General features: G+C 38.7%; 1 protein-coding gene and 1 pseudogene across 1 annotated transcript; one reads left to right on the plus strand and one right to left on the minus strand.

Annotated features, from left to right (window-relative positions):
* The first annotated feature begins 3,243 nt into the window (after positions 1-3,243).
* On the plus strand, positions 3,244-16,999 carry LOC117597060 (macrophage mannose receptor 1-like). Its single transcript, XM_034303596.2, has 6 exons — positions 3,244-3,671; positions 13,293-13,331; positions 13,419-13,624; positions 14,133-14,322; positions 16,078-16,444; positions 16,535-16,999. The coding sequence occupies exons 2-5, from the start codon at positions 13,295-13,297 to the stop codon at positions 16,437-16,439; spliced, it is 795 nt and encodes a 264-aa protein (XP_034159487.2). The 5' UTR covers positions 3,244-3,671; positions 13,293-13,294; the 3' UTR covers positions 16,440-16,444; positions 16,535-16,999.
* A 154-nt stretch (positions 17,000-17,153) lies between these two features.
* On the minus strand, positions 17,154-26,178 carry LOC117597188 (tripartite motif-containing protein 16-like; annotated as a pseudogene).
* Between the last annotated feature and the right edge of the window lie 1,454 nt (positions 26,179-27,632).

Raw genomic sequence — 27,632 nt, forward strand, 5'->3', positions numbered from 1 at the left:
GACAGCTCCAGGTTCCCTGGTTCATGCTTGAGTTACGTTCTCCCTGTGTGTGTGGGTTCCTGCTGGGTTCTCCGGTTTCCTCCCACTGTCCAAAAACAGAACTGGCGACTCTAAATCACCCCTAGGTATGAGTGGTGTTCCCGGAATAAGCTCCAGATCCACCGCCACCCTGACCAGGATAACCAGCAGTTACTGAAGATGAGTGAATAAATGTAATCTCTAAATCAGATGAATTTGTTCATTGCAATGAGTTACAAAATAGTGCACAGCTGTTCTTGATTTAATGCATGACAGGCTTAGGAATAAGTCAGAAAAGTCATTGCGGTGAAATACTAAACAGTAGGGGACTTAATAATGTGGAGTGTGTAATAAGAGTAAAATCTAAGGAGTAGATCTCGGGTTGAGCAGTGTGGTCAGTATGAGCTCAGCCCTCTGGGGCAGGCAGAGGAAGTCTTGTTTAATGACAACACTTGAGCTTATTTATTCAAGAACATGAATGTGCTCTGAATCACCTGACCTTCAACCTCCATGAGCTCCAGGTGTACAAAACAGAGTAACAGGGTCAGATCTCAAAACAGATTTAGTATTCCTCAGGATTATAAATGTGATTTAGACAGGCCCATGCACTCTGAGAAACATTATACAAGACGTATTCAGTATCACTCCTGAGGGAACTGTTTCCCTGCTAAGGCATATCTCACTCACCATGTTGGCTGTCAAGTGTTTCCTTGTGACATTATAACACTAGAACCTATAAAAACTATTAGTGTTGCGCAATACATTATATCACAAGGTCTCATCGATGCTAAATAATCATGATGTGGAGCATTTTAGTTTCTCATCCAAATGCATTTTGGGGAAAAAAGGATGATAAAGTAAATAATCCACCTTGTTTATGTTCATTACATACTCAAATATATTTCACACACTCCTTCTCAGTCACTCCTGATTATGTTGATGTGTAACGGATGTCTGAGGGGGTGTGTGCAATACAATTCTGTGTATTTTTCTGACACTTGGTGGTGCTGTTGTTCTCAGTTCCACAAAATTCCATAATAATCTTCACTAAAACATTTCACAACTGCTAGTCCATTTGTACCAGCTGGAAGGTTTGCTTCCACCAAACTGGGAGGAAATTTGTCATTTGTTTCATACATGTACATGTAAGCCTAGATTATCATTATAGATCAACTGATTGAGTCACTCTAATTTTTTTTATCCTTGTCTTGGATGTTACTACACAGCACATTCATGTCACGTCACTAAAAAGAAAGTTAAAGAAGGTATAGGTCTATATAGGACTTCCAAACAGTGTTATAAATGCTCATTTGTTTGCCACTACAGTTTCGTCAATTGAAGAGAGTTCAATTCCATGCAGCTATAAAACACAGATAGAGTAAATCTCTAAAGATAAGATGAATGCATATAAGATTTTATAAAAGTCTCAAACAGTTGACCCTTAATGATAATTGAGGCACCTCCTATCTTCTGTATCACTTAAAGACAGTGCAACGCATTGTAAACACATAACGTTTGGCTGAATGAGGCGGGATGCAAGTGCAGGTGCTTGGCATATGTTCTACTGAGTACAAACCCAGCGACATCATTAACGTCCATCATGGCGGTCAATACAAAGGCAGGATAATCCATAATCGTAATGGAATAACAATCAGTAAACACTGAACTACTCAGGGGATCCACCAGCTTAACATAAGTGCTATTATGTTTGACCACTATGTTTGGGTTTACAAACTATGAAAAAATCAACAGTTGCACCAAATGACAGAGCATAAACAAAGCCTTAAGTTACAACTTAAAAGGTATTCCTAGCTATCAGTAGGTGCAACTTTCACCAGATCCGTGAAGAAACTAATGACAAGATGTGGGGGAAAAAAATCACATTGTGCTTGTTGCCATGGGAACCATAACAGAAAGGGGGAATCCATAACCATGATCCAAGTCAGGTCATCTCACGAGCTTTACACCAGTAAGGCTACTGATAAATACTTAATACTTATGTAATGCTTGTGAGTGAGATATGAAGGCCCAATGTATCTACCCTTCAAATAAATTGTTACCAAAAGTGCTCTAAAATCCTCAAAGCCCAAAACTAAAGAAACAGGATGTGAAGCTGGAGCTACATGGGTGGATTTCTTATGTGCACTTTCCTGCATGCACATGGCCTACAAACGTAAAGCATGAGCTAACATTCAAGTCGAGTAAAAAAATAAATAAAAGTGTTTATTTTTCCAAGTCCAACTCCCTGCTACATACTATCCATTCCCTCTGTCTCCCCCCTGCTCCTCTTTCTCTAGCCGAAGCTTACACTCCAATCCTTTCTAGCAGTTTTCTCTGATGCTCTTTAAAAAAAAAATACATATAGTATGCACAGAGCAGTTTTTATGCCCTAGACTCTCCTGACTAACATGAAGCTTTCAATGTGCAGACATGATTCACTATACATTCGAGAGCATTTGTCATACTGACACTGTTTCTCTAATAAACAAAATTCCTGTGTGGTGATCACATGCTTTTACAACTTAGTCTTAATAAATTTATGTTTATTACTAATAAATCTACATTTCCTGCACAGTAGCCTAGATCGAAAAGGTGACTTCATACTGTGTCATTTGGTCCACGTCATGTTTTATTTATATTACGATTTCCTAAACTTGTGAGTCAGAAGCAAAATGCATAAAAAGCAAGACTAGTGCGATATTTTATGATCCTTTCACTATACCTTAACAACCTTCTTGACACACCTTTAGTTCATGCCAACCCCTGGGGTCTCACAAACCTGACTGTAAATGTGCTAAGGAATTGACATGGTTTATAGTAAGCTGCACAGCATTTATTACAGAATCCGTTCCCGCAGAAAGCCCCAAACTGACCGTCCAGTCACACGCTGGGTTCGGATGTTGGCTTTTATTCATCCCTTGTGTGAGGAAATGGTGGTTTCAGCAGGGAGGAATTAAATAATTCCCTTAACATGAAGGGATATGTATGTATATATTCAGGGTGGGAAGGACTTAGCAGTGCTTATGGGCCTACTGAGATCAGCTATTAATGCAGCAGCGAGCTGGAATTTGAGATGAGGTCACATGCACATGAAATGGGTAAAAAGTTGAAAAGGTAGTTCAACTGCTTTCACATGCAGGAGGAAAAGATAGTCACTAAAGCAAACAAGGCAACATCCAACTACACTGGAATATTAAATACAGCTAATTTTGCTGAGAACCTCATCTGACTGCGTCGAGGAACATCAGACAACACTTGGAACCTCTACTCCTGCCTTTATGATACAAAAATATATTGTGATACACTGGTAAACATTATACAATATATTTACCAAGGGTGTAACTTGGCTTCAAAAAGTGCTGGAGACCAGAACTAGTGTTCAAATCCATCCACGCCTTCCTGCAGTCACGTAATGATGGATGATTCAGTATACATTATGTCTTTGCTTTGAAGAGCAAAGAAAAGTAAAGCAGAGGCCGAGCTCCTGCAGGCACTGAACTGAACAATGCTGCCATCTAAAGGACAATCTGGCAGTTAAGTGTGTGGGCCTCATTTTAAAGTGGGGATCTGGATTGGGTACATGGTATGACAAGAGAATTAGGAAAGAAGCCATGATTACACTGAAGAGTGTTGGAGCTGTTTTTGGATTGACGGTAAAAAAAAAAAATCCTGTGAATAACCAATATTTGCCATTAGCTAGAATTTGACTTGCTGCCTAGCCAATTATGTTAGCTGGAATCAATGCTAGTCTAACCTGGCATTAGCAAAGAAAACAGAAGTAAATGTAATAGGTTATTTAGCAAAAACTACCTCAGCATGCTTTTTCAAATTAGATGAAGTTCATTCCTACTATGGAGGCAAGTGAGACGCCTCATTTTATACAATTCTCAGTAAATATTTTACTGAAGTAGGGCCAGGGACATCATCCTCAAGTTCCACAATGCAGTCCAGTGGCTCATCTATCTTTAAACGCACAGAGACAGCTACAGCTTTCCGCAAACTACATTGTTGTAGCGTGAGAAAGTCACGTCCGATGAAGAATTGGCAGGATAGGGTTTCTACATTGATGAACTTGATTGAATGCTTTAAACTGTACAGTCATTGGCTGGATGACCGAAGAAAAGACCTTCGAGAGTTTTAACGAGCTTATTTTTTTTTTCTTTAAAATGTAAGTAAGAGTGTATGGAGCCCCTAAAGGGACATGGCGACGGAAAAAAAAATGAGATGGGAGGAAAATTTCAAAAAATTTTTTGTTCGCTCACAAAGCCTTTCATTTCCCTGAGAAACTTTTCGTTCTCTCTCAAAGATATTTGCATTCGCAAGAGAACGTTTTCCACCCATATCATATTTTTTTTCCATCACCATGTCTGATGATGTTAATGTTTACCTTCCTGCACCACTTGGCTTTGCTAAGTTTAGCTAGCAGTTAGCTACTTCGTTGAGGAGCTAATGTAACATTTGAAATCCATCCAAATTTCACAGATTAACTTGTAAGAAACTAAACAGTTTCTTAATTTAAATATTAATAGTTAACATTGCATCAATTAGAATTTTAACCATTTTCTTACCACAGTTCATCTTTTCTCTGAGAAGGTTAAAATAGAAAAAAAGTAGTGCGTGTCATTAGTGAACGAGTTGATTCATCGAGTCAGCTCTTTGAGATGAATGTTGGGAATCGACTCCCAGATCAGAGGAAAAGTTAGATTAATGCACAAATAATCAGAAATTAGTTTGAAAATTAAAATGCTCAAGCTAGGAATGGTTGATACTGCAGTGAGCAATGAAAGTGTCTGTGGAAATGTCTAGTAACATTTAAACTTGGCAAAAACACACTCTTGTGTACTATAGCAGCAGACACTCTCCCATCTACATCAGCGGGACTGAAGTAAAGCATGTCCTCAACTTCAAGTTCCTGGGTGTCCACATCTGTGAGGATCTGTCCTGGCACCATAATACGTCAATTCTGGTTAGGAAGGCACAACTTCCAGAGGAGACTGAAGAAAGTTCATCTGTCTCCCCGATTTTAACAAGCTTCTATTGCTGCACCACTGAGAGCATCTTGACAAACTCCGTCACAGTGTGGTATGGCAGCTCCACGGTGTCTGAAAGAAAAGCCCTGCAAAGGGTGGTGAAAACCGCCCAACACATCACTGGTGCCCAACTCCCAGCCACTGACATCTTCACCATCTGCACCAAAGTACATGTCTGCGTAGAGCATGCAACATCATCAGGGACCCCTCCCATCCTAGTCACAAACTATTCAAACCTCCTTCCATTCAGGAGGAGATACAGGAACATTCACACCAGAACCAGCAGACTCAGGGCCAGCTTCTTCCCCACAACCATCACCCTGCTGCTGAATTCTACACTACCCCATTAGGCCACTGCCGTTTTCCTGCCAGTAATCATCATTATACTTCTGAATTCTGGATTCTGATTGGTCAGTAAGAGTTGATTAATTTCTCATAAGACAAGTTCTGACAGTAGTTCACCTGCAAATCACAGGTTTATATTACTGCACTCGTTCTAATACATTATCATTTCTATAATAACAGATCATTCACAGGGACTTGTATGGCGGATAATCCACATAATCTAAGACTAATAATAAACGGATTAAAAATGTATTGCTATTTAACAAGGAAAATTGAATAATTATTGATATGGTGAAGCTTTATCTAAGGAGATGTTTATTTAACATTTCTGGAAGGAGTCTCCAGTGTCAACACGGAGAAATGAAACAGATATACTGTATACTCCATATAAATAATCAACTTTGGGGTGGTAACAGCAACTTCGCTCTCATCTTACCACCCTGATGTGGATTATTTTCCAATAATAGCATGAATGACAGTTATGATGGTTTGATCCACACTCCATAAATTTCATTTATATATTTAATGAAAATGAGTTTTTAACATTACTGCCTGGACAAGCTAATGTTCACCACTGTAAATGACTTCCTATTGTTGCACTTTTTTTTGTTGAGTTTTAATGTAACACGATAACATTTTGTACACTGTGACATTTTGGGAACCCAGAATTTCCATAATACCATTTGTTTGCTTTGGCAACAAGAGCAGTGAACATCACTAATGGCTAAATGCAATAAACATTTACATTTATGGCATTTGGCAGACGGTCTTATCCAGAGCGACTTACAGACGAGCTCTGAAGTCTCTATCAATAAATACATCCTGATACTGGTTCACTAGGTCATGGACTAAGAACACCATCAGTCTAAAAACTCTTTTGGGGGTTTATATTGTAAAAAGCACACAGACAACACAAAGTGTTTTTTTAAGTGCCAATTTAAGTACTTTAGGAAGAGGTAGGTCTTTAGGCGTCGTTTGAAGACTGCCAGTGACTCAGCTTTTCGGACAGCTAGGGGAAGTTCATTCCACCACCTTGGTGCCAGAACAGACGAGTCTCGATGCAGGTCTTCCTTGTACCCTGAGAGATGGTGGGACCAGTCGAGCAGTGCTAGAGGATCGGAGGGAGCATGGTGCAGTGTGATAAGTGCTTTGAGATAAGTGGGTGCTGGTCTGTTTTTGGCTTTGTAGGCGAGCATCAGTGTTGTAAATCTGATGCAGGCAGCTACAGGAAGCCAGTAGAGGAAGTGTAGCAATGGGGTGGTGTTGGAGAACTTAGGAAGGTTGAAAATGTCGTGCAGCTGCATTCTGGATCAGTTGCAGAGGTTGAATGGTGCTCACAGGCAGACCTGGCAGGGGCGAGTTGAAGTAGTCCAGTCTCGAAATGACAAGGGACTGAACAAGCACCTGAGCCACTCATATATCTGTGTGGATATAAGTGGACGAATCCTTCTGATGTTATAAAGGAGAAATCGACATGAGTGTGTCAGATTAGCAATGTGAGAGGAAAAGGACAGTTGATTGTCCATGGTTACCCCAAGGTTGCTTGCAGTAACTGAAGGTGAGATCAGAGAGTTGATCAGGGAGATCGTAAGATCCTGAGATGGGGATGAATCACCTGGGATGAACAGCAGTTCAGTTTTGTTGGGATTAAGTTTCAGCTGATGAGCTGTCATCCATGCTGCCAGACAAGCTGAGATCTGAGCAGAAAAATGAGTGTGTGAGGGAGGAAAGGAGAGGATGCGTTGAGTGTCTGTATAGCAATGGTATGAAAACCCATGTGAGGAAATGACCTCACCAAGAGATCAAGTATAGAAGGTGAAGGACCAAGTATTGAGCCTTGTGGGACACCAGTGGAGAGTCTCCATGTGAAGTGAAGTGAAGTGACTTGTGGCCCATCCAAGTGCACACACACTAGTGAACACACACACACCGTGAACACACACCCGGAGCAGTGGGCAGCCTTTTTGCTGCGGCGCCCGGGGAGCAGTTGGGGGTTCGGTGCCTTGCTCAAGGGTCTCACCTCAGTCGTGGTATTGAGGGTGGGAGAGAGCGCTGGTCATTCGCTCCCCCACCTACAATCCCTGCCGGACCCGAGATTCGAACGCACAACCTTCAGGTTCACCTTCGGGTTGCAAGTCCGACTCTCTAACCATTAGGCCACGACTGCCCCCCGTATCACGACTGACCCCCCGTATCACGACTGACCCCCCGTATCACGACTGACCCCCCGTATCACGACTGACCCCCGTATCACGACTGACCCCCGTATCACTGTCAGCTGATATGAGCGACCTTCCAGGTAGGAAGCAAACCACTGCCATGCTGCACCACAAATTCCAAAACTCATGAGGGTGGACAAGAGACTCTTGTGGTTCACTGTGTCAAATGCTGCTGAAAGGTTGAGGAGGATGAGGAATCATGACAGTTTTACCCTTGTTATTGTGTTGCATTTTTGTATTTGTGTATTCTTCATTTCATCTCCCCCTTGACTTTATATCTTCGATTCTGTGTTTGCACCTGACATCAAGACAAATTCCTAGTACTGTAGAGTGTCCTTTACTGTACCTGGCAATAAATTGTTTCTGATTCTGATTCTGATTCTGATTCGGGTTTGGCTGATCTAGCAGCCAAGTAGTAGCTTCTCAGTGATGGCCAAAAGGGCAGTCTCTGTGGAATCTGCCACTTTGAAACCAGACTGGTTAGGATCTTGGAGGTTGTTCTGTGAGAGATAGAGAGACAGTTGGCCACTGTTCTTTCACAAATCACTTATCTAGTTATATGAAATGTTCACGTGTAAGCAGGGCAGTGTTAGCTAGCTAGTTGCAAGGTAATTTTGTGTTGAGAGGAAAATTTATAGTGCTTTGCCTAGCTAATACTGTTGTGGGACACAACCTCCTACCATTTCTCATTAAGTTACAGGCTTTAAAATACAACTGAGCTATACTTGATCAATTCTGAAAGCAGTTATTCATTTTAAGTTTCAGAAAACTCATTATGAGACAGCTTTAGGATGCTTTCACACTTCACATTTCACATTTTTTCTCAACCTCAAGTGCTTTTTTTGGTCAAAATGGAGCTTCCAAAAGTTGAAAAAAACACTTTTTTTATTTAGACAAATGGTACATGACATCATGCACTTTTTACCTCCCAATCAATCACGTCACAAATTCACAGGCAAGTGAGAAAAAACATCATGTAAGACAAAGTGCCATGGAAAAAAAAGTAGCTGTTAGTGAGCGCATATGAGGAGATTTACTATATTCTGACATTGCAATATAACTAAAAATAACAGCTTGTCTAATTTTGGGCCATCCATGTGTGGAAGCAGCCTTAAATATTAGCATGAATGAGTGATTAGCAGGATAGTATGCAAGCCAATAGGGGAGGTAGAGTGTACATAGAAAGGCATATTTCTTATCAGTATTATTAGAACACTTTAATGATTGCCTATGTACTGTAGTCAAACATTTTAACATAAAGATATGCTCTATAATGTATATTTTATACATATAGTTTTTTACACATGTATCTGTGTTTCTACCTAATAGCCAGCAGGCCTTTGTTTGTAACTAATTATATAGTTTATATGAGAAGAGCTGTCACATGACAAGTGCAACTGGAACTACAACTAGAGTTTTACCTCAGTCTGTTTTTCTTTACAGCACTTCTCCCTTTAAAATGCATTAACAATTCATTTAATAAATGTATCTGATGATTACCGTTTAATAGATGATCCTGAGCACAAACCACAAACCCAGGTTAAAGCAGCTGAGTGAGTGAAACAATCATTTGGTCCAAACAATCATTAATAAGTATATCAATAATATTAATAAGATCATTAATATTAATAATCATTACAAATGTGGTCCCTAGAGTCTGTGTACTCATTATTCCTGTGTGTTTGTGGTGTGCTGAAGAAAGAAACTTACACTGTAGAAACTCTTCTCTGCTTTTGGGTTCAGGAAGTGGAATAATCTGGATTTCTTTTACTGCAACAGAAACATGATTAAACAAAAGTACAGTATAGTAATTATTATCAATATTTATTGATGATTTATATACTTGCTTATTTACTATACCTACTCTCTTAGGGGAAACCTTTAAAGGATTTTCAGCTTTTTCTTCTGGAGGAACCCTCACAGTTTCTACATAGAACCCTATTTACCTTACAGAAAAGACTCCATGTAGAACCCCTTTAGAAAGTCAAACCATGAACCATCCAAAGGACCTTTGAGGAACCTTTTGTCTTAAGAATAAACACTGTTCAACAAACATTGATGCAACCAAGAAGTCACATCCTCAGTAGTCCATTAACCCCCAGTCTCCAAATTGTAACCAGAACAAAACATTTGCATACATCAACATTCATATTCCAGAAAATTCCAGAAAATGATAAATCATACTTTTTTCTGTTTATGGTTATATTTAATTTTTCATTGGAAATAATAAGACAGAAAATGCAGGGAAAAAAATTTTTTGTTTGTTTTTTATAAATCTTTATTAGTAAGCTCCAGTTGTTTCTTTCTTTTTTTTTCTCAACAGGAAAAATACATTTGGACAATATAGTCCCTTTCATGAGTACTGGTGATTGGAGCTATCTTTCTCCAATCTAGGAATTTTAATCACAAATTTCAAAATGTATATAGGACAACAACATTTAGGCTAAAATGGTGTATTGCAATACTCAGCTTGAAACTCCTGGTCGTCATGGTCAGCTTGCAGGTCTGAAAATATCAGGCACACAGGGATGCCAGGTCTCAGCAAAATTTTCAGCCTAACTAAAAAATGCACAAAAACACCTGAAACTAAGGATGAACATTTTTCTTGTGTTTCTTAATCTTTGCCTAGAATTCAAGATCACTGCGCACCACACGCATTTCTGATTTACAGTACACCTTTTTATCATTGCCTGGCATTGTATGGCCATTATCTACTCCATAATCCCCCTCTCTCATCTTATTTTCTTCTATAGTTAGACCATGTCCTTGGCATTTTAACAGTATATCAGAGGAAACACATAGAAATAAGGAACACTAGCTTTGGTACTCCTTCATACACACTCTCACAACATGAAAACGTACACTATATGGCCAAAAGTTCATGGATATCTGACCATCACGCTAATATGTGCTCTTTGAACATCGCATTCCAGATTTATTCCCCAGATTTATTGCTATTATAATAAGCTCCACTCATCTGGGGAGACTTCCCACTAGAGTTTGGAGTGTGGCTGAGAGAAAGTCAGGTACTGATGTTGAGGTGAGGAGATCTGGGGTTCAGTCGGTGTTCCAGTTCATCCCAAAGGTGTTCAGTGGGGTTGAGGTCAGGGCTCTGTGCAGGACACTCGAGTTCTTCCACTCCAACCTTCACACACCATGACTTCATGGAGCTGGCTTTGTGTACATTGTCATGCTGGAACAGGTTTGGGCCTCTTAGTTTCAGTGAAGGGAAATTGTAATGCTACAGCACACAGAGACATTCTATACAATTCTGTACTTCCAGCTTTGTGGGAACAGTTTGAAGAAGAGCCACATATGGGCGTGATGGTCAGGTGTCCACATACTTGTGGCCATATAGTGTAGCTAGCCTACCTACACAAAAAGCAGTCTGACCCGAATCACTGTAATATCTCTAGAGTTCCCATTACACCAGAAATTGTTCTGTACATCAAAGATATAATATCTGTCTGTACATTTTCACTTTGCTTCCCATAACGTATGTTTGTGGAAATAGAAGATAAGAATATTTCTAAACTATCCAAAACAAACAAACAAACAAACGAGGCCACCCCACATTTACCCTGATTTAGTTGGGTGTTGCTCAAATCAAGGCCTGAAGTCCAACTCCTGATCAAATACACTCATGTAGAGTTTCCTTTAAACCCTAAGCTTCCCTTAGTGTTTCCCCTGGATACTCACCTGACTCACCTCCTTAATAATGATCGAAGTCACTTTAATAAGATGACTTGTTTGTGTGCGATCCAGGAAGAAATGTGGCCATTTAGGATGAAAAAACCTCTGAAAAGCACTACACCAGGAAAAGCAGTGTGATATACAGAAACCAAGAGCATACGTTTATGAGAGCTACTGTGCAGTGAAGAGACTAAAACACCAAAAATACTTTTCATATTCTAATGTTATCTTATTAACACAAGTTGTAACTGACATGTTTCAGACTGGTGGATTAGATGACACGCTTGTGGTTATATATTAAGTCCTTTTGTATAATACATGATCTGCTGCAGAGCTGCGTATTTTATTTTATTGCGTATATTTGCATTTTGTTGCATGGAATGTTATGGAAAACAGCATAATAAAAAGTGGCAAAAGCAGAAGCAAAGGAATAGATAATGGGAAGTCATTCAAATTTACAAGGAACACAGCACACAGCAGACATCAGACATCAGACACACGTACCAGAGCACCTTCACAATCACTAACAGGTAAAAAACAAATAACTTTAATTTCAGGTTAGTAATTCAATTTTGTAAAATTGTCTTGAACAAAAAAGTTATTAAATATGTTTTTTGTTTTTTTTTCGCTTCTTAGCCAATACCTTAGGAAGAAATACTGCGCTTGTGGGATAACGCTTTGCATATACATTTTAATCATAGTATTATATATGATTAAATTTCCAGGTCTTTTGCTTTATAGCCAAGACCCTAGCAAGAATTACGGAGTTTGGGGAAAATGCTGCACATGCTATGTACGTTTTAATTACATTACAATGATATCGTCTTTCACTGAGAGATAAAGCATAAGAGTGACGCTGTGAAGGTGTTGCTCTTCAGCGTGAAGTGTTTTCTGTTTGTCACTAATGAAAATTTATTGCATCTTACATAAGTAATGGCACACTGAGATGGAATACAGCACCATGGATTGCTTTTAACAGTGGATAATATTCACAGCCCAGACTTTTTACAGTGGGGTGGGCAGGTTAGACCCACTGACTTTATTCACTTGGCTGTCTAGGGTGGGGCAAAATACTAATCCACATCTATAGAAAATAACAGTGTGACATAATACACCTGTCTGTGTATGGCCTGAGTAGGATCTCCATTGGACATAAAAGGGACACAGCTAAGCAACGAATGTTTGTTTGAAGTGAAGTGTAGCCAAGTATGGTGACCCATACTCAGAATTTGTGCTCTGCATTTAACCCATCCAAGTGCACACACACACCCACACACACCTGGAGGAGGGAGCAGCCTTTTTTGCTGCAGCACCCAGGGAGCAGTTGGGGGTTCGGTGCCTTGCTCAAGGGTCTCACCTCAGTCGTGGAAGAGAGCACTGGTCATTCACCACCCCCACCTACAATCCCTGCCAGACCTGAGACTCGAACCCATGACCTTCGGGTTAGAAGTCCGACTCGCTAACCATTAGGCCATGATTTTGTTTGTCGAAGTATGTTAGCATTACAAATTAAGTATCATTAGTTAAAGGTAGCTAATAATGAACAGAAGAAATCCAATGTTATTGTTCATTGTGGTCAGTGTTGCCAGGGAACAGCTAAACTTGTTTGTTCATTGCTCTTGGAAAAACATGAAATTAACTGGTGGGTGTCCTGTTATTCAAACAACATGTCACAGTGAGATTCACATACCAATAATAATAATAATGATTATAATTATAATAATAATATCTTCCTGGGATGGCCAGAGGGGTGGCCTACTCTTGACCCATCTGTTGCATTAGTGCTTTTGAACATTCTCTGCTAAAACATTGTATATTAGTGATGCAGCATTAATTTTTTTCATTTTTAGTTTAATTATAATGGATTTATTGCCATTATACACATCTGAACATGCACATATGATGTGCATTCTGTTAGCTCTTCTTCTTGAAATTGTACTAATATTTAATGTCTGATTTTTTTTTTCCCCTCTGTTGTTCTCCACAGTTATGGGTTCATCTGTGCACTTCCTTCTGCTTTTCTCAGGTCACTTGAAGCTTTTGTTAATCTGTAAAAGTCTCATCTGTTTCATTATCATACTACTCAGCTCATGAGAGATTCTTATCCCAGCAGGACTGTGGGCTCTCGCTTTATGTGCATCTCGTCAGTTTTATGTGGTGAAAGAGGAAATGAACTGGGCCGAAGCTCAGCAATACTGCAGAGTGAATTACACTGACCTGGCCACCATCGAGAACAAAGATGAAATGAATGCTGTAAAGGACGTTCTTAACGGGAGCAGAAAACATTTCTGGATTGGACTGAAGCAGGTTAATAGCACTGTAAGCATTTTAATTATTTCATTAATTTAAATATAATTGTTTAAACACTGAGGATATTTCTGTTTTAATTTTTCCCTTTGAGTAACTTTAAAATAAACAATTTTAACTGATCAGCCAACACTCTACTCTACAAAAGCAATAGCAGGTGTGTATCTGTAAGACTCTGTGTTTAGCTGATCGTTTGATCAAATGTGTTTAAATATTGTACAAATACCTTATAAAACAACTCTAACATTTCAAAACTAGAACTAGACGTTACACTTAACATGTATGTACATACTGAACTACACACTGATTTCAGTTATTTGATATGTAGTATTACTCTACCTTTCATGAACGTTATAAGTTTTCAGATTAAGAGTTAATTGTGATATAAATAAATGCACTTCTTACAGACCTCAAAATAAAAACATCCATTTTAAATCATTTAAACAAACCCACGTTTCTTTAAAACAGTTTTATTAGCTGTGATTGTGACTAATGTGTGGTATTAAATTTTCTTTCCTAGTCCTCGACTGGTAATGACAAGAGGTCCTGGGTCTGGTCAGATAACACTCAGTTCTCATACGAGTACTGGAATGATAAAGAGCCAAACAACAATGGGACTGAAAACTGTGTGGAAATCCTGAAAGCAAGTGAAAAGAATAAATGGAATGATGCAGAATGCCGTCACAAGGTTAAATTTGTCTGCTATAAAAGTGAGTAATGTACCAGAACAATTTTTTAAATAGATTTACTGCACAGGTTTAGTTCATTCTCTTTAACAGCTTGTAGTTGGAGCTGGTGGAACTGAGATGCACATTAGCCTTCTGTTTTCATGCACCAGGAAATGGACAGGCAACTAGTGTACATGTGTTTAAAATCAGCTAAATACTTTATCTGATGGTTATTTGTTTAAATCTTTCCTTTCAAACTATATTTTTATGATTTCTTTTGTCATTTTCTCTCATACTTGTTTTTCATTTATGAACTATTTTATATGATTTATTCTGTTTTTATTTAAGTCTTCTTCATGCTTTTCCCATGTTGTTTCTTAATATTTTATATTTACATTTACATCATTTTTCTAGAGACCGTTAGTCACAGAGACTTACAGAAGTGCCTGGCAGTCTCCATCCTATTTATATATTAGTTATATATTAGTATTATCGCTGGTCATACTATGTCCCTACTTTGAATTTTTACATGTTGTCGTTTTTGTATGGAAAAACTGTTCAAATAAATATTATTCTTAATTAATAATAGAAATAATGTATTTATAATTATTACCATTGTTGTTGTTAAACAATAATAATATTTATATTCATTATTATTAAAAAATTATTAGTAATTATTAATTTATTATTATTATTAGTAGTAGTAGTAGTAGTAGTAATTGTCAATTTATTTTTATTATCATTACTATTATTATTATTGACTGATTGGGGAGGGTCTAAGGAACATTCTCACCAAATTTGGGCCAAGTGCTGACAACGCTCTAGCGCCCCCATTGGGTCAAATTTGGGCCTAATTTGGAAGTACTTTTATGGTCATAACTTTTGAATCGTGTGTCCAAAGTTTAAAACGCTGGATTCTCTGGGTCAAGACGAGTTCAGTGCACCCTATGACGTCAATTTCCACCTAATCAGATTTTCTGCCATCTTGGATCTTGTCAAAAACTGTTTTTTTGCTACTCGTCATACAAATTTTGTCCCATCATCACCAAATACGGAAAACATCATCTTCAGTGTAAGCCTCACAAAAATTTATCAAAAAATTTTGAATAGTCCAAACGATTTGGGCCAATGAATCTGATGACGAAGCAACCAAACAGGAAGCTAGGCTGTATCTCATCAATGACCTTGCACACTGATATACATCTTGGTAGGCATCTTCAGGACCACACTCTGAGACTACGCAACAAATTTTGTGCCAGCGCCACCTTCTGGTTAAATGTTACAACAAAATGGCGAAAATGCTTACATCTAAGTGCCATTTTTGCTACTCCTCCTCCAAATTTTGTCCAATATTCACCAGTTTTGGCTCACATCATCTTGAGGCCTGTCTAAACAAAAGTTATCAAAGGGACGCTGATATTCAAAACCGTTCTCCCATAAATGACTGGCAAATGCGTGAAACTACAAATCATTCTTCAATCCCTTTGCCTATAGTTATGCCTCTGCTTTCCTTTGATTTCTTATGCGACAATTGGAGGACATCTGTGAATGTATGAGTGCTTGGCCCTCAAAAATGTTGCTTGCAGCTTTAATTATTATTACTATTATTATTATTATTATTATTATTATTATTATTATTATTATTATTATTATAGAAAAAAAGCCTGAATTTGGACAAAAGGTTTAAACAGGAAAATACCTAAAGATGCCTAAAAAGGACACTATCAAAACATAAAACCCACAAATATTTAACTACCTAAAATGATTTTTTTTTATATCTTTCATCTCTCGTTGCAGAACGAACTCCACTCATCGTGATTGCTGAGAAGAAGACGTGGAAAGAAGCCCTGAAGTTCTGCAGACAGAATCACGTGGACCTGGTTTCTGTTTACTCGCAGGAAATGCAGGACTGGGTGGAAGTAGTCACTAAAAATGCTTCCACTAACATGTGGATTGGCCTGCGTCACACCTGCGCTCTGGGCTTCTGGTACTGGGTGAGAGGAGAGATGATCTGCTACCAAAACTGGGCTCCAGGTAACGGAACCGGAGTGGAGGATTGTGGTGATGTGGAGAGAACCGGAGCGGTGCTGTCTGAGAGTAAGAAGTGGGTCAGCCTGCCACAGACTGATGAACTCTCCTTCATCTGTATCACCTTCTAGTGGAGGTCAGAGATCTCTACATTTCTCACTAATTAAAATTATTCATAGAGAAATGAGACTCATGACTCAAGATTCATGTTCTTTATTTTTTATAGGCTACTAGAAGTGGACGCATGGAATTCAGCTGGATCCTCGTAGTTCAGGACCAGACATTTCTTTCTCTATTTGCAAGTACAACAATTAATTGATGAATTTCAGAATAATGTTGAGTTTCTTTATGGTGTTGGTGTTGGTCTTATGGTGTATGGCTTTTACTCCAAAATAGCTATTTGTATCTTTACTGTTAGCTCTGTTAGCTACTAAAACTAGACTATGTGAGGCTTTTTGTTCCCATGGGCTTTGTTTTATTAGCAGTAATATGTTGCTTAGCTGTTTTATGTGTTATGTACAGGCATACCCTGTACAAAGTGTGAATGTTTTATTTTGTGCATTAAAATTAAGCTGCACAATAAAATGAAAATGTCACAGTTGATATTTCTCACTTTGACAATCTACTTCAGTGTAACTAGCTACTTTATCAACACAGTGGTATTGATCATTGAAATCATGAGCGGCTTGTAGCCTGACAAGTTACAACTGCAATGTAGCTTCCCCAACACTGTTGAGGTGTAAATTGCTGTTCTTTGCTAAGCTTTTATCATCAATCACAAATAAATAAAGTAACCGGAGACTTTGTTTATGGTTTTTAATTCATTTTTTATGTATCAGAATTACACTACATGGCCAAAAGTATGTGCACACCTGACCACACACCCACTGAAGTTCAGGAGTTTACGGACTTTTGGCTATAGAGTATACATTTAACATCATATTTAACAAATTTAATAAGACGGTGTACATGTAGAATTTTTCCTGAATTCTTGTCAACCTGTTGTGCATCTTTTACATCCAGCATCGACAACGGAATTTTTTTTTATTTTCTGCTAGAGGTTTCAGAGAACCCTTGGGATTAAAAGAGCATGTCCTGCTTGTTTTATAGAAGTCTACTGATGTGATTTCCATGTTTGCTTTTGCTAACTAAAGTTAGTTTTTGCAAACTAAAAACCTGAAGTTATAATCTTGTCTTATTCCAAAGTAAAGAATTTAGGAGCTTTACAGCAGTGGGGGTGAATACTTATGGACAATGGTTTTGCAAGATATGACGACAAATTTATTTTATGTACGAATCCTCCTTTTTACTGCTATGGACGTGAAGTAAAGTTTGGAAGCAAGTTTGGGAAGGTTTGGCTGCATGTCATACTGCATGTGTAAGAAAAATCTTAAGCTCTTAATGAACACTTTTTGTTGTTTCCGGTTGAAAAACACTCACTGTGTCTCAGTCCTATCCTGCCGACAACACCGCTTGTTGGATTGTGACGTCTATTTCTTCTTAATAAAGATGTGAGCAGCTGCAAACTTGGAAAAGAGGAATAGTTTTTATTGAAGCTTCATTCATGTGCATACACACTCATCTGCCCACATACGGAGGAGAACTTTCTCAACTCACCTTTCCTAGACTTCTAACCTAAGGTCAGCGCAAAGATAAAACTGTCTCTTTAGCCCAAATACATTCAGATACCAAAAGCAAATACATTTCTGTACACGATATGTGTCCACTGAGGAGATTTTCATTAACGCATGGATCTTGAGAAATGATTAAAAGGCCCCAGTAAGTCTGAAAGCTAAATTCCATGACGTATGGATAATATCAAAAAGTAACAAGAATAATGAAAAAACGTAATTATTCTTCAGCGTTAATGATTTCTCATCCCTTCTAGTCAAACATGTTTATTTCATAAATGTATCTGCTAATTACAGTTTAATTACAGTTTAATAGTTGATCCTGAACAAACCACAAACCCGGGATAAAGAGGCTGAGTGAATGTGGTGTGAACTCTGTGGAGGAGCTTCATCGTGTCAGAGACGCTGTAGAAGGACAGAGTTCCTGCCCTGTGATCCACATACACTCCTATCCTAGAGGAGCTCAGTATTACTGGGATTTTAATTTCTTTTTTAATGTGTCTGAACGCGTAGCAGGAAGGATAGCAAAACAATCTCCAGGACTGCTCGTTTCGGCCAAACAAACATTCAGTACCTTTTCCTTTCCGGCTGATGTTTTTATATGACACCGCTATAGAAACGCCATGACGTCCGCTCCACTCGACCTCCCAGTAACACCGTCCACACACACCCTCTTTACACAAAACTTGGAGATAATAGTCAAATCTGTCTGGATGAACAGAATATGATTGAGCTGTTTCACTGCAGGTCACCACTGTGTTCCTCTCAGACAGACAGAGGTGTTTATTTACTGTGTTGGGATCCAGTGTGAACTGACAGGAGTCTGATGGAGATGAAACACAATGGGCCTCATTTATCAAACTGGATACAAACAAATTTATTCATAAATCATTTGCAGGCTCATTTACAAAAGAAATATGGTATTCATGAATATTCAGTTGGTTCAGAAACAAATGAGTTTTTTTTGTAAATTTGCACCTGAGGTTAGTGTAAATTTACATATAAAAGGAGACTCAGTGATGTGAACATCGATTAATTGGCTTCAAAACGTATAACTGGTGATGAGTTACTGCGAGTTTACAGTCAGGTCCATAAATATTGGGACATCGACACAATTCTAACATTTTTGGCTCTATACACCACCACAATGGATTTCAAATGAAACGAACAAGATGTGCTTTAACTGCAGACTGTCAGCTTTAATTTGAGGGTATTTACATCCAAATCAGGTGAACGGTGTAGGAATTACAACAGTTTGCATATGTGCCTCCCACTTGTTAAGGGACCAAAATTAATGGGACAGAGTAATAATCATAAATCATACTTTCACTTTTTAATACTTGGTTGCAAATCCTTTGCAGTCAATTACAGCCCGAAGTCTGGAACGCGTAGACATCACCAGACGCTGGGTTTCATCCCTGGTGATGCTCTGCCAGGCCTCTACTGCAACTGTCTTCAGTTCCTGCTTGTTCTTGGGGCATTTTTCCTTCAGTTTTGTCTTCAGCAAGTGAAATGCATGCTCAATCGGATTCAGGTCAGGTGATTGACCTGGCCATTGCATAACAGTCCACTTCTTTCCCTTCAAAAACTCTTTGGTTGCTTTTGCAGTATGCTTTGGGTCATTGTCCATCTGCACTGTGAAGCGCCGTCCAATGAGTTCTGAAGCATTTGGCTGAATATGAGCAGATAACATTGCCCGAAACACTTCAGAATTCATCCTGCTGCTTTTGTCAGCAGTCACATCATCAGTAAATACAAGAGAACCAGTTCCATTGGCAGCCGTACATGCCCACGCCATGACACTACCACCACCATGCTTCACTGATGAGGTGGTATGCTTAGGATCATGAGCAGTTCCGTTCCTTCTCCATACTCTTCTCTTCCCATCACTCTGGTACAAGTTGATCTTGGTCTCATCTGTCCATAGGATGTTGTTCCAGAACTGTGAAGGCTTTTTTAGATGTCGTTTGGCAAACTCTAATCTGGCCTTCCTGTTTTTGAGGCTCACCAATGGTTTACATCTTGTGGTGAACCCTCTGTATTCACTCTGGTGAAGACTTCTCTTGATTGTTGACTTTGACACACATACACCTACCTCCTGGAGAGTGTTCTTGATCTGGCCAAATGTTGTGAAGGGTGTTTTCTTCGGTCATCCACCACAGTTGTTTTCCGTGGTCTTCCGGGTCTTTTGGTGTTGCTGAGCTCACAGGTGCGTTCCTTCTTTTTATGAATGTTCCAAACAGTTGTTTTGGCCACGCCTAATGTTTTTGCTATCTCTCTGATGGGTTTGTTTTGTTTTTTCAGCCTAATGATGGCTTGCTTCACTGATAGTGACAGCTCTTTGGATCTCATCTTGAGAGTTGACAGCAACAGATTCCAAATGCAAATAGCACACTTGAAATGAACTCTGGACCTTTTATCTGCTCATTGTAATTGGGATAATGAGGGAATAACACACACCTGGCCATGGAACAGCTGAGAAGCCAATTGTCCCATCACTTTTGGTCCCTTAACAAGTGGGAGGCACATATGCAAACTGTTGTAATTCCTACACCGTTCACCTGATTTGGATGTAAATACCCTCAAATTAAAGCTGACAGTCTGCAGTTAAAGCACATCTTGTACGTTTCATTTGAAATCCATTGTGGTGGTGTATAGAGCCAAAAATGTTAGAATTGTGTCGATGTCCCAATATTTATGAACCTGACTGTATGTACACTGGCAAAATTAAATCACATATTTCAATTACACACAACAATTTAAAAGTGATTCCAAAATAAGCCCTAAATTAAGACAAAAAAGTCTAGCCTTTCAATTAGGACAAAAGTAATGGCGCACTCTAAAATCAGGAAGAGTTAGTGTGTGTCTATGATAGCTCATGTGCTGCAATTACTGAGCTTCATTAGTAGAAGTTTTAACGCACATCATACGTAGGAGGTGCTCTTTCACCGTTTAGTTGTCACTTTGTCATTTTCAGCTGTATGTGAGCTTCATCTTTTATGGAGTTTTGTTGGCGTCACTAAATGTAAATGACCTTTGATGTGAACATTCTTGGTATTTTGTCATTGATTGGCATCTGGTGGGAATATTTCCTCCTCTTTAGCCAAAAATTATTTAGACACAACTTTACTAAAAGATAAATGACACCCAATCATGGAATTTGAAATTTTAAATTTAAGCACAACATTAATGTAAACCTTACTTTATTAAATAAATACAAATGTGGTCCCTAGAATCTCATTGTTCCTGTGTGCTTAATAGCATGTACCGTATACTGTATGTGTTTGTGTTGTGCTGAAGAAAGAAACTTACACTGTAGAAACTCTTCTCTGCTTTTGGGTTCAGGAAGTGGAATAATCTGGATTTCTTTTACTGCAACAGAAACATGATTAAACAAAATTACAGTATAGAAATTATTATCAATATTTTTTGATGATTTATATACTTGCTTATTTACTATTCCTACACTCTTAGGGGAAAAAGGGGTTAAATTTAGCACGCTTTAAAGGATTTTCAGGTTTTTCTTCTGGAGGAACCCTCATAGTTTCTACATAGAACCCTATTTACCTTACAGAAAAGACTCCATGTAGAACCCCTTCAGAAGGTCAAACCACGAACCATCTAAAGGACTATTACTATTACTAATCCTAGTGCATGAAAGTCTCAACATTCTCACCAGAACAAATTTCTTTGTCATTCCAGAAAATTCCAGCAATCTACCTGCATTTGATACCATTCTGAACTCCTCATAGCAGAATTTTTCCACGTTGTCCCTCAGTTGAGACACAAATGCTGTTACATCCTCAAGAGAGAGGAAAGGACTGAGCCTGATGGAGTGTAAGTCTGCAGATCCAGGAGTGTCCACAAGAGACGGGAAACTCTACAGTGAAAACCAAAGAAATGAAAGATATAGACATTGTCAAGATACACATCAGTGTGTGTGTGTGTGTGTGTGTGTGTGTGTGTGTAAAATTCTGTCACACAGTGCTGTTACCTGGAGAAAATGGATGGGATCTGTGTGTGAAAGCCTCTCCATCTCAGCGTCTCTCTTCTTCAGCTCTGCAATCTCCTGCTCCAGTTGCTTCATGACTTCTTCAGCTCGACCCACTGCAGCTTTCTCCTGAGCTCTGATCAGCCGTGTCACCTCACTGCGTCTTCTCTCAATGGATTTGATCAGATCAGTAAAGATCCTCTCACTTTCCTGCACTGTTCTTTGTGCAGAGCGCTGTTAGGAGACCAAGAAAAAGAGATGAAGCAAATCTAAAGCCGATAAAATATACAGAATTGCATCTGTAATCTGGAACATATTAATCATTACCATTATAATTCACTAGACTTTGTGAATAATATTTTTAATTCTTGTTATGAATAAGAATCGTGTCTAAAATGGTAGCGATTTCTTTTTTGTCAAATAAGTTTTTTATTCAGTCATCGAATAACCTTACAATAATCACAAGTTCCAGTAGTAATTTTCTTATATGCACACAAACTTACAAATAAAATAAATAAATAAATAAGTAAATTAAAAATAATAAAAAAAAAAAACACCATGTAACACCCCTTCCCCAGCCTGTTAATATAAGATACAGTGACATTCAAAACAGCTTTTAAGTTACAATACATTGCATTAAGGAATAGAATTCCTCTTGAGGTAACAGAAGAAAGGGTCCCAAATCTTGTGAAACTGTCCAATGTTGCCTTTTAAAAGATATCTGATTCGCTCCAAGTGCAGAGTAGATATCAGCTCCTCAAGCCATATTGTGGCAGCAGGAGGATTAACCTTTTTCCAGAACAGTAATAACAGTTTCTTGGCTGTTATCAAACAATATGTAAGGAATTTCTGTTGAGCACTGTTCAATGAATATGTATAATTAGAATGTCCTAATATAATGAGCACTGGGTCTGGATCCAAGTTTACATTAAGGACATCTGAAAGCACTTTAAAAACCTCACACCAGAATCCCTGTATTTTATGACAGAATATAAAATTATGAGTTAAAAATCAGCATCCTCTGATTTGTACTTATCACAAATAGGAGAGACATTGGGGAAAATCCTATGTAATTTCTTTTTAGAAAAGTATAATCTGTGTAGAACCTTAAATTGAATGAGGCATAATCTAGTGTTGACCGATTGCTTATCAATATCCTCCAAGCCACTCTGCCAAATCTCATGGTAGCGATTTCTGACTGTTCTCAGGAAGTAACTGCCTGGTAGATTCTGACTGGAGGAGAATCCTGAAAAACAGGGTAGTTCTTCCCCTAAATCTAAACTCACCTCATAAAACTCCACAGCTTCTGTTAGCTCCTGATGCTCCTTCACTCTATCCAAGATTCTCTGTTGGCATTTTCTCTGCGTCTTCAACAGCTGCTTCTAGATAAAAAACAAAACTCACAATTCAGTTAATTCCAGTGTGGTGGAAGTTAAAAATCTAAGAGATAGGATGGAGCAGCCATTAACTGCACTTCTCCCTATGACCACAAGAGGTCAACCCTGCTAAAGTGCTCTGAACTGCCTGCACACCAGTTTGCAATTCACTTCATTTTGTTTGTCTGCTTCAACTGCCTGTTAGATTGCACTTTTCATGAAGTCTTGCCACTGGTTACTGCATGCCTGAGCCTTGAATGTCTAACTTGTAGTGATGGTGAGACAAAGCTTCATGAAGTCTTGAAGCTTTGCACTTTCAGCCATCTCCTGCTCCATCCACAGTGTGGAAACGAATGATACTGCAGGTCTTTCATACCTGCGTCTGTAAGGTTTTATCACCACTGCTCTCAACAGACTGCCACACCACCATTCTGGCCAATTCATCCAGCCAGTGTGTATTCATTCAGCATTAGGACTCATTCTACAGTCACTGATATAGTTGTATACTACACAAACCCTAGGTCTAAGCAGTACTTTTACCTTTGTCCTTTGCACATGTGACAAAAACCCGGTATATTGCACAAGCTCTTTTGTTCACTCTCTTGATGATTTAACACTTTTCTGTATATGTCGTGCTGCTATAACTTGTGTTCTTGCACATGGACAATCCTCTGATATACTGCACTGGTATCATGCTGCTACTTTTCATTTTTATTTCTACACACATAATGCATGTGCATCTCATGCTGCTACCTTTCAATTTGTATACTTGTATCATACTGACACTGCTATTATCAATGTTCAGTATTCTCACTATACTTGTCGTGTCATTTCCTGCCTTAAGGGGTTAATAATATGAACCTAACTATCCCTTCCCTTCCCTTCCTTGGCCTAATGTGTTGAAAATGGTTCATTTCTGGAGGCTTCAAGTGTCCACTAGAGGCCACTAGTAGTCAAAACATCTAGGCCTGTGTAGCATTTAAAACCTTCTATCAGTAAAGACCAAAAAGAACCAAATGGCAGATGAAAACCATGTCAAATAAAGAAATTGCGTATATTATGTTTTATCATAGCCTTTACACTAACTTTTAATGATATTGTATGTAGTATTGATATGGAGCTTCACTGGAAAGTACCCTAGCTTCTTGACATACACACTGAAGCTCGAATATTCAGCATAACTTCACTACTAACTTGCATTCCCTGTGTATCACTTGTTTCTGGATGAATGTTTTTGAACCTGCTTGCCCTTTTTTTTGCCCCAGTAGTGTTTGACCATTGCCTGGATATTCTACACTGAATCAGCCTTGCCTCAGATATTTCTGTAAACTGACTTCTGGACTGTTTGATTTTGATTCGGATAGTCTGATTTCTGCAGCTGTGCAAAATGGAGCCATTGTTGTAAATGAGGATTAGCCTCATTTTTTCATTGTAAATAAATATTGCAAGTTTATCTTAATTGTGTTATCTCTAGTGCTCAATTGTTTAGGAAAAATATTGTTTTGATATGAGAAGCATAGCTGTACAGGAAAACCCAACACTAATATGTATTCATACAATATAGCTATAATTAAATACATTGGGCAACTTTCACTGATACACTACTATCATAATATTTTGTAAAAAAGAAAATCAACATATTGTGCATTTTCTTTGCATTTTCTGAAAGGGAGAATTATAGCACTGTTAAACACCCTAATGCAATAGTGATGAAAATGCAGTTCTGCTTTGCTCAGAAAGGTTGCCTTTCATTTTAAAAAGTTTCAGGTCCTAGAACATTCCCACCTCTATGCTAACCAACACTTCACATAAACAGTGGAAAATGTTTTTTTTTACCTGTTTCTCAGCTCTTTCTGCTGCAGCTGATACTGTATCATGTCCTTTATGTTTATCCTAACATACACAACATGCAGATACACCTGCTGGTGAGTGCGACAGTAAACCTCCAGCAGTTTGTCATGCTGAGAGCAGATCTGCGCTGGAGTCGTCTGGAGGCTTCGACCAGCTTGTGCTTCTTAAAGGCAGGAGATTCATAGTGAGGGCTGGAGGTGAGTTTCACAGAAAGAGGCCAGACACACCAGACAGGACTTGATGGCTTTGGAGTTTCTCCCAGTGCAGGAATCACATTTCACAGCTTCACTTACAGTTGAACACTGAGCAGGACGTGTAGCTCGGAGTTCTGTCTTTAGTTTCTCAGTAACTTCAGCCAGAATGGCATTTTTACTCACAAGAGGTCTTGGAGTGAAGGTTTCTTTACACTGAGGACAGCTATAGACTCCCTTCTGATCCTCCTGATCCCAGCAGCCATTAATACACACCATACAGAAACTGTGTCCACACAGAATAGTCACTGGATCCTTGAGTAGATCCAGACAGATTGAACAGCTGAACTGATCCTGAGCCACTGAAATATTAGTCTCTGCCATTTTATTTTGCTCAGGTATACAGAAAAAGAAAAGACATACGATATGTCAATCAAAAAGTAACAAGAAGGGCGAAAAATCTTGAGACAGCTAAGTCAGTTTCACACACACCAAGGGAAATGATCAGTTTTAGTTTCATTTCTGTTGAAGTGAACAGGAGTGGCTAAGAGCAAGAGGGAGAGGGAGTGGAGAGAAAGGGCTGGAGGAAATGGGAGAGTGTGTGTCTCTACCAGAAAATAGGAAGTACAAATATCCACTGTGTGTCTGCTCGGCCTGTAAGACTGCATACTGCTCATAAAGAGCACACACCTGCTGTAGCTAACTCATTAACTGTGTCTATTAAGGAGCTGAATAGCTTACCAGATTTTTTTTTTTTTTTGTCTTATCTTACAGGTAAAAATCCAATTATATGACATATGACAGGTGAAGTACTGAACATAAACAAACACCAATTTCATGTTCATATCAGAAGATATATAAAATTAAATCAAAGGACCAGATGGGCAGGGTCAGTTGTAACTTCACAATTCATTATGTCTGTGGGAGATATAAGTATCATTTTTGCAAATGAGTTTATCATGTAGTCGTGAAATCTTACATATTTATACAACGTTTGATGAAGCACTTTCTTTGCTAAAATGTATGCTAGCATTTCAGTCACATGAGTTTTCTGTTGCGGGGGCTAGATTTGGGACTGAATTTCTGCCTTTGCTGCACAACCTGAACGTAACTCAAGGTGAAAGACGGCTAAAATTATTCACATTACTTCTGAAGAGAATACGACTACTACCTTTTCATAAACAGGAAGTTTCTTGATTTAAGTATATGTTTCGAAGCCTGAATATGAAGGTATCTAGCCTCCAAGGCTGCACTCTTCAACTCAACCAAGCCTCTGGGGGAACCCTTAATTCAATTCAATTCAATTTTATTTGTATAGCGCTTTTAACAATGGACAGTGTCACAAAGCAGCTTTACAGAAATAAATGGATTCACAAAAATATATTGTAAATATTTGACGTTATCACTGTGAATTTATCCCTAATGAGCAAGCCAGTGGTGACGGTGGCAAGGAAAAACTCCCTGAGATGATATGAGGGAGAAACCTTGACAGGAACCAGACTCAAAAGGGAACCCATCCTCATCTGGGTGCCTTAAAGGTTCTATATCAGAAAGCATAAAACTCTTAACTATACAAAGAGCTCTTTTTCTAAGACTGTAGTTTTTAACATAAATGCCAGTGAAATGTTCCTACATCAATACCATCAATGGAGTTTTGCTTCTGTGGATAATGAAAATAGCATTTTCACATTATACCACATTAATCAATGTTGGTGATGGGAGCTATCCATCTCCATTCTGGGAATATTAATCTCAAAGCTCAGAAATGGAGAGGAACATCCAGGCGGTCGGACACTCAGCTTGAAACTCCTGGTCCTCAGGGTCAACATGCAGGTCTGGAAAAAGTCAGGCTCATTTTCTCTGATATAGATTAGATTCGATTTCTGTAGCACTGAACAGTTTTAGAGCAAGGAGTGTCGGTGACACTCGCATCACACTGCAGCTCATGAGAGTCAGGAGGTGTAGTCCAAAGCTACATCTTTGATTTGATATACACACAAGGGCACTGAACCCTGAGCCCCATAAACAAGGGGATGGATTCCCTTATTGCATTTCGCATAATATTTTCATAAGTAGAAATTCCATTTTACACCAAAAGTCATTTTTTATGCTTTCTTGCACTAGTAGAGGAAATCTAATGTGCAGATATCTGTAGATATAATAAACATGCATCAGTGTATGTATGTATATGACACATAAAGTTTATTAGTGCAACGGGATTTGGATTTTAGTCGACACCAGAGCCCTTGCTGCTGCAGTAGACTACAGACTTAAATATCACCCA

The sequence above is a fragment of the Pangasianodon hypophthalmus genome, chromosome 4 (genome assembly GCF_027358585.1).
Source record: "Pangasianodon hypophthalmus isolate fPanHyp1 chromosome 4, fPanHyp1.pri, whole genome shotgun sequence".
NCBI lineage: Eukaryota > Metazoa > Chordata > Actinopteri > Siluriformes > Pangasiidae > Pangasianodon > Pangasianodon hypophthalmus.